Here is an 8,195-nt window from a genome sequence, read left to right as displayed (position 1 = left end):
TTCCAGTAGTTTGATATCCTTCCTGTGCTGGGCCCCCCAGAGCTGGATGCAGCACTGCAGGTAGGGCAGTGGCAGGAATGACTGGGACGTTGGGGGTTTTTTTTGTTTGTTTTGTTTGTTTGTTTTGTTTTGTCCGCACATTATTCCTAACCCGCGGTGAGCAGCCCGACTCTGCAGCGGGGCGGCCCCGTGAGGGCGGGGCGGCGGCGGCGGACGCCGCAGGAAGCGGGCGCCGGGCCGGAAGCGGGATGGGAGGCCGGGCCGGAAGCGGGATGGGAGGGCGGGCCGGGGGCGTCGCCGGGGCCGCGCCGTCCGCCGCGGCTGTGGCCGCCGCGCCCATGGCCCAGCGGGCGCCCCGGGGCCAGGGGCAGGACGAGGAGGAGGGAGCCGAGGAGGAGGCGGTGAGGGGCGGCCAGGCGCGGGCCAGGAGCCATGCGGAGCCCGCGGCGAGCGGCGGCAGGAGCCAGGAGCGGCATGAGAGGAAGCGGAAGAGGCAGGAGGCGCAGCAGCTGCAGAAGATCCAGCACCTGGAGTCTTTGTAAGGAGCGGAGGAGGGGAGGCTGCCCGCGGCTCCCGCCCGGCTCTGCCCTGAGCACACCCCGCCGGAATTTGGGGCTCGTTTACAGTGCAGGGTTTGGGGTTTTTTGGGGGGTGGTGATTATTTTTCGCCTGCACCCTTAGGGGTGAGTTGGTAGAAGGGTTCGGGACCACTTGCAGAGTTGTTTGGTGACTTAGGAAGGGCTTGTTGGGGGACAGAAGGGGCTCTCCCGGGTCCCTCCGAGTCTGACATATGCAGCATATTCAGTCCATTTTTTCAGAATGGACTGGAAAAAAAAAAAAAAGGGAAAGAACGAAAAAGAAATTGGGATAAAATAAAAAGGTGCTGTAAAAAGTTTATGTTATTTCACTGAAAAGGAATTATTGTTTTAATGGAATAAAAATGTCAGAAGGTATACAAAACATGATTTTGTTTTTTTCTTTTCCACGTGCAAGTGAAAATCAGTTTGTTATTAAATGCATCAAAAAGCACTCCAAAGTTATTGTTATAAAGATGGGATGAACACACTTTACCCACCCTGCTGTTCTTATGGTATTAGGATGATTGTGCCTGGCAGTCCTATAGATATATAGGGGTGTCTGTGAGTGCACAGCTCAGCCAATCAAATATCACCTATGCCATCAAATTTATGGCCTAAAATTATGCACAGCCAGGACACTTGTTTTGTGTCCTGCTGAGGCAATATGTGGGTTATGTCTGGAAAGCCCTGTTGAAAAGAGTCTTCATAAAGCAGATGGTTTCAGGACTCTGGACACAAAACAATCCCCCCAAAAAAATCTCTAGATCTCCGTTCTCTTCTAAGATAACTCTACACTTTCACTAAGACGGCAGTTTACAGGAGATGTTGTATCTGTTTAAATACAGATGAGATTTGAGGGGGAAAAATAGCCAATACAAATCCAGTTACACAGACCAGACCTTCATCTTTCTAAGTAATATGTATTCTTTACCTCCCAGACCGTTTTGTATTGCGTTGGCATTTAACTCCTTAGCACATGCATTTTCTCATTTCCTGTGTGCTCGATGTAGTACCTGTTTGCTACCTGGATGTTAACAAATGTTTTATCTATTGTTAACTCCAAAGAAATGCTGCAGAAAATATGATACTTTGGTCAGTAGGGTTCTGTCTTTAGGTTTAGTGCACAGAAGATGATGAAATTATTATGCATTAGGTTTGGCTGGCAAAGTTAGATGTAAGGAACTGTCTGACTTGACAGTTGCAGCTGGCTGTGTCTGTTTTTCAGTAGTGCTGGACTAAAGAAGTTTGGAGACCTCAGGGAGGGGTGCAGCAGAAAAAGAGGAGAGAATTATGCATGTATGGTAACTGAAGCTAAATCAAATGTACTACATATCCTCAGGAAGTGGTTGTGCTCCCACAAGAATAAGAATCTGAAGGATGTTTGCAAGAAACATGTATACTAATATGATAAATGCTGTCTCTCAGCTTGCTTTATCCATGTTCTCCTGTAGTTCTTAGTTATAAGTTATAGGGTAAAATTTTAGGAAATATATGAGCTGAAGGCTTTAACTCAATACCACTGAAAAAAAAAATGTATTTTTTCAATTTATTTGTATGTGCTAAGCTGCAGAGTAACAATATTTCTGTTGCTTTTCAGCTATGAGAAACCTCCCCCTGGGCTAATTAAGGTTGGTAAAAAGCAGTTATTTTCTAGGATTAGGAGGGATTTTCACAAAACGTGTTCTTTAGGTGTTTAAGTGTCCATGTTATCTATATAAATTACAGAGAGAAGTAAGTGCTTCCCAGGAAAAACTCAGAGAATCATTGCAAGCTGACCACTTTGTCTTGGTAATCCAGAGTGAAATGCCCAGGGTCAGATAGAAGGAGACCAGGTCTTTCATCATCTCTTAGCATAGTTCATGCAGTGTTTAATTGTGTGGATAGAGGGGAGCTATTTGTGGAAAACAGACTTTTGGTTTGAATGATGTCTTTTCAGGATTCCTCCCTATTGCTTAGGCCAAAATGATTCTTTCATCATGACCATTACATTTACTAAATTTATATACCTAAGCCATAAAGTAATGTTTTTAACGTAAAAAATAGTTGTTCTGTGTTGTAAAGGCTTCCTTGTAATTGTTACGTCTTTCTAGCAGGAAGAAGACAACAAAGTCTCTGTTTTGTGTAAAGTTTTCATTTCTATTATTTATTCAGATAAATTACTAAAATGGATGGGAAGGATTGAAATTCCTGTGCATCAAAGTTCTGGCTGCAAAATTCAAGGGTGGGAAAAAAAAGAAAGAAAAAAAGAAAGAGACAATTATTTTAGATCCTTTGTGTCTTACAAGGAAAAAAGGTAATGGGACGAATATATTTCCTGTTATGTGAAGGTCTGTGAACTGGAAATATTAATTCTTGCAAATTTAAAAAAAGGAAGTTTTTTTGTTGTCCTTATCTTTCTGCTTTTTTTTTTTGTAGGAGAATGAAACAAAACCAGAAGACTGCATACCTGATGTACCAGGCAATGAAAGTGCACGAGAATTCCTGGCACATGCCCCAACAAAAGGGCTTTGGATGCCTTTGGGAAAAGAAGTCAAAGTTATGCAGTGTAAGGCCGAAAATATTCCAGATGTCATTGGACTGTTGTGTATCCATCTGTTTGCGCTGGGGGAGGGCAGACTGTCTGGTGGACAGATGATGAAGTCCAGGTAGATTGACATCATATTGATAGAAAAGGAAACAGTATCTTGAAGGCTGTAATTGCCTAGTATTTTATGGACATTACATTTATCAACATAGTGGTTGTATTTCTCTGTTTCTTCCAACAGATTGAAAATATTTTTCAGAAATGTGGTTTTGGCATTTTGTGCTTATTCTGATCTGTCTAAGAGGTGCAATTCACTGATGCTTATTTTTTTTTAAAGGTTGGAGATGTAAACGTTATGGACACAGAACAGGAGATAAGGAATGCCCATTCTTTATTAAAGGCAATCAGAAATTGGAACAATTTAGAGTAGTGAGTACCAATATTGTAGTATTACTGCTTGTATTTTTTAGTACTGATAATGCATAATCTTGCAACTGAAGATAAGCCTGTTAGATGATGCCTTATTAAGGACTTTTTCTCTGTCTCTAGTATAACATAGATGCCAAAAATCTCCTAATAAGGAAAAAGCTACCAGTGTGGTTGGATGTTTGACTACTTCGCAGAAAATCCACTCTTCAAGAGGAAAATTAATAATTTTTACATATAAATTGGAAATCTTCAAGAACCTGTTTCAACCATTATATTCTTTTGTGTGTGTGTGATTAAAATGTCAACATAACAAAAAATGTTTAGTCAAGCTTGAGCTGCCCACATCACAGCTGCTTCAAAGCCTTCTGCTCTCACTGTGACCAACCACATAATGAATGCTGTTGTCTAGGACTGTTATCCAGTCATTGTGTACAGGTCTGATCTCTTGCTGCATGAAGCTACGTATCAGTTCTGCAGATTCTTCCTGTGTGATCTCTTTAACTATATCTGTTGCTCTGCATCATTGACCTATATTTCAAGCTGTCATCACTTCATATCTTAAGTCCCCATTTCTGTCCTTGAAAAATGTAATCTTGACTTAGTCTGTCCAAGTTCTGGATTTGTACTGATTGTATGCAACTGCAAAGAGTATTTTTAGCCCTTTCCCATTACCAGATTGCCTCTAGTCTTCATTTTCCCTCAGGCTTCTTTGTTGCATCAAACTCTTTGTTGTATGTCCAAGGCCCTTCATGGTGCATTCCCAACGTCTTTAATTTGCTCCTGAAATTTCAATTCCCACCTCTGGTCAGCGTTGCCCTTCTCTCCTCTCAGCTGGACTTGTTTGCTTAATTTTCCAACATAAATGACCACCCCACCTTTTTTCTGCATTCTTGCATGGCATGAACCCACCTTAAATGTCTGCAAAGTTTATTTGCTGTCTTCCTTCACAGCTATCTTTTGCTGCAATGGCCATTTAATTTGATTTTAGAACCAGTAATGGTAGTGCATAGCATGATAGAACAACTTCATTATCCATATCTTATATTCCTTTCTCCTGTATTCCTGTTTGTGTATATCCAGATTTTTTAAATGTACTGTAAGGGTACGGTACAGATCATTATTTTGACCTTGAGTATTCCATCTAAGTCTGGCTGTTCCCACAGATTATGTATGGGATTCTCATAGTTGGCTGTGATTGGAGAGGTAGGGAGATGCATACCTAAGGAGAGTCCCCTTCTTTGGATAACCTTTCCCTAAAGCAAATACACCAGTTCAGGTGAACAGTGCTAAGTCTGACAGTGAATTAAGAGCTTGCTAAGCATATTCAATCTTTTGATAAAAGCCTCTTGTATTTGGTTGCTTTGGTTCCTTTTTTTAGGAAATAAAACCATTGGTGATAACATTGCATTTCCTGTTTTCTATTTTAAAGGCACATGAAGATCCAATGTATGATATAATAAGGGAAAATAAGCGTCATGAAAAAGAAAAGAGGTGAGTGTGTCTGTAGTAAACAGCATTTTCAATTTAGTTTTTATTTTGGCAATGTGGCACTAATGTATAGGTGACCTTTTTATAGAAGCTTATTTGTATTTCAGAACATTTTTTTAATGGCAGTTTCTTTATGCATTTCTACTTTCTAAATAATCACTATTTAGTACTTCCAATCACATCAATTCTTTAGCTTTTGTATTTTCCCCAAAACAAAGTTTAAAGAGCAGTTGTATGCATTTATACCATAATATTGAGGTACTTAGGTGTGCTTTTGGTTTAGGCCTGAAAAAACAGTTTATTTTTTTTCTTTCACTGACTTCACCGAGATGTTTTCTAGAATTTGGTTTGTCAATGTTTTCAGTAGAAATGCAAGGGGGGTTTAGAAAGCTAGTTCTAGGCATCTGATATTGCTGCTTTTGTGAGGTCATTATGTAGTACATAAAGACGCAGTTTTTATGCTTTCTTGCTTGAACTGTTTCAGTGGGATAACTGAACAAACTATAGGTAGCCTGTAGAGCAGCACTCTTGGAGAGGAATCCTTGAAGAGGGTACGGACAACAACAATGAAATAAGCAAATACCTTGTCCCTATTTGCCAGTAATCCTTGAATGTTCAAAGGAAAAGTGCCTTTCAAAAATACTTCTGCATCCAGTTAGAGCCTACTTTGTCAGCTTCACTGACATCTTCTCTGTATCAGCAAGGCAATGAATGTCATAATATCCTAATCCCAGTACGCCTCCTTAGGCATAAGCATAGGGCAGAACTTCTTATCACTAGGTGGGCTGGTGATAGCTGTTGCCTTATTATTTTGCACACATAAATAAGCCAATAAGCTAGTCTGCCTTTCCTATCCAATGGGATGGAAATCCCTGCAAGCAGAACATCTGCTTGCCTCAGAGGAGTTGCTTTTATCAGTCCATGATATTATCTGTAAGAAGAGTGTAATTACACAAAAGAGGAAGCGTTCCTCTGCCCTTTGCATGCAGCTCAACCATTTCTCAAGCCAGGAAGGAAAGACAAAAGCTAGGGAGGGAGGATGAGCTAGAAGGGATTTTCATTCACATTTTTTAAACTCAGGATACAGCAACTGAAGCAGCTCCTGGAGGACTCTACCTCAGAATCTGATAGCAGTGATGAGGATGATGAAGATGGCAGCAGCTCCACTTCCTCAGAACATAAGCACAAGAAGAAAAAGAGAAAAAAGGAAAAGAAAAAGAAAGAAAAGAAGAAGAAGAAAAAGAGGAAGCGTAAATTATCCAAATCAAATGACAAGTCAGAGTCTGACTGACAGCAGTCACCTGCTGCATGCTCATTGACCTCTCTACTTGTGAACTGCAAGGAAAGATCCAAAGAATGAGGAGGAAAACACCAGAAAGGGCTTTATTAAACTTGGAACATTATGTGTATGCATACAGCTTCCTACACTGGCATCCACTTCTGCCCCTCTGCAGCCAGAAAGAAGAAAGCTGCATTAAACCATATCTTTGTGCTGCAAAACCCATGCCGAGATTCATCCAGCTTGGTCAGATGGGGCCTCTGCATTGCTGCCTGTGACCAGCAGCAGAAAGCGGCAACCACCAAGGGATCACCGACAAACCTGTAGCAGACTGCCGGTTGGAGTGTCTTTACTCCATAAAGTTATTTTATTATATACAAAGCCTCATTGTAACAGGACTGCAAATTGCAACGTGCAGAGCACTGAGGATTCCCTTACAGTGCTTGTACTGTATTTTATTCTGCGCATACTTGCTGAAGTTCTGTGTACTTATCCTAATATTGGCAGCTAGGGAAATAAAAGAGTTCTGCTGCAGGGGAAGAAAGGTAATCAAGGGGATTTACTTTGAGACAAAACTGCAGCATCAACAAGACTTGAATTTTTTTTTTTTTTGGTGTGTGTGTAATAAAATCTCAATATCGCCGTCATTAATGCACAGTTCTGAAACACCTAAAGTGAAACATCTACAGTGTCTAAACCATAGAAGTGGGAGCCAAGTGTAATGATGTTAAATATTCAACTTAACTGTAAAGAGGTAGTAGGTTTACTTATTTTAAAAGGGGGGTTCCTTGTAAGAAATTAAAAATATGATTTTTTGCATATTCTGAAGTATCAGTTGTTTTGATACAAGTTGAGGGAGATTTCCTTTTTAAAAGGCTTGGGAGTAATAAATTCCCACTTTCTTTGTTTTCTAGATTTGATGACATAACTTTTGATGACATAACTTTTTTTGAATCATCTCATTAGAATATAAATGTGTAAGGCTCTCAAAATAGTTTTCAACTATATGCTTGAAATTGTTCTTAGGAGACCTTGCATACTGACCACACTTTTCTTTTAAATAATCTTGCAGACTCAACCAGGAAGATGGAGATAGTTATAAACAGCATTACAGTAACCAACTCTCTTTGAAACCTCAAGGTACATTAGTACAGGGCTGTGAATTGAGGAACTAGATGATGGATAGTGGTACTGTGCAAAAGGAAAGTGAAAACTAGATTTGCTTTGAATGAACTTCCATAAAATTTAGGCTCTGTGGGTATGCTAAGATTGAAAAAAAAAAACAAACCATATGATACAGCTCTAATACAGTAGAGTGGACATTACAGCAAAATCAAGGAACCATAGACTACAATGCAGCTATTTTTTTATTTTCTTCAAAGCTTTGGAAGAGATGACAAGGGAATGTATAAATTAAAATGTTTTTTCTCCCTCCTACGTGTCTAAGAGTGATTTCGTAAAAATAACTCCCCATTCCTTGCCAGTCATTCGCAATATGTTCTAAGGAAAAACAGGATAAGTAAGGCCTACTTACAGAAAGTTTCTGTATCATATTCCCAGACCTTGGAGGTAGAGTTGTATTTTCGCTTGTATTTAGCAGATTTCCCTGTGATGGGATTTACTGGTGATTCACAGTGGTTCCATATATCAGCAGCATCATCAAATTCTAAGGCCCTTGTTCTTTCACCAGAAAAAGATTTAACAGCTGAAATAGCATGGGGAGATCTCTAATGGACCGAGTCTCTTGACCAGGTTGGACAGGGCTCTGAGCAACCTGGCCTAACAGGAGGTGGCCCTGTGTATGGCAGGGGGCTGAAACTAGATGATCTTTACAGCCCCTTCCAACCCAAACCATTCTAGGATTCCTGTATTGCCACACTTGGTGCTGAGATTAATG

At 40.4% G+C, this 8,195-nt stretch overlaps 1 protein-coding gene across 2 annotated transcripts; it reads left to right on the top strand.

The window, feature by feature from the left end:
• The first annotated feature begins 240 nt into the window (after nt 1–240).
• Nucleotides 241–7,733, top strand: RP9 (RP9 pre-mRNA splicing factor). 2 transcript variants are annotated; one of them, XM_002197108.7, is made up of 6 exons: nt 241–538; nt 2,176–2,206; nt 2,994–3,123; nt 3,440–3,531; nt 4,961–5,022; nt 6,100–7,733. In XM_002197108.7, the coding sequence occupies exons 1-6, from the start codon at nt 249–251 to the stop codon at nt 6,308–6,310; spliced, it is 816 nt and encodes a 271-aa protein (XP_002197144.7). In that variant the 5' UTR covers nt 241–248; the 3' UTR covers nt 6,311–7,733. The 2 variants fall into 2 exon arrangements, with proteins under 2 accessions (XP_002197144.7, XP_072781929.1); XM_072925828.1 differs by lacking the exons at nt 2,176–2,206; nt 3,440–3,531 and having other exon boundaries at nt 6,100–6,530.
• The last annotated feature ends 462 nt before the right edge of the window (nt 7,734–8,195 follow it).

Source organism: Taeniopygia guttata, chromosome 2 (assembly GCF_048771995.1).
Source record: "Taeniopygia guttata chromosome 2, bTaeGut7.mat, whole genome shotgun sequence".
Classification (NCBI taxonomy): Eukaryota; Metazoa; Chordata; class Aves; order Passeriformes; family Estrildidae; genus Taeniopygia; species Taeniopygia guttata.
The sequence above is the reverse complement of the archived record's forward strand: the minus strand, read 5'-3'. Positions and strand labels throughout refer to the sequence as shown.

Bases quoted from the DNA above. Each gene is read 5' to 3' on its own strand.
- RP9 (XM_002197108.7), top strand. From the start codon at position 249: ATGGGAGGCCGGGCCGGAAGCGGGATGGGAGGGCGGGCCGGGGGCGTC. The intron at 3,532-4,960 runs GTGAGTACCAAT...TCTATTTTAAAG, and splicing joins AATTGGAACAATTTAGAGTA to GCACATGAAGATCCAATGTA. The intron at 5,023-6,099 runs GTGAGTGTGTCT...TTTTAAACTCAG, and splicing joins CGTCATGAAAAAGAAAAGAG to GATACAGCAACTGAAGCAGC.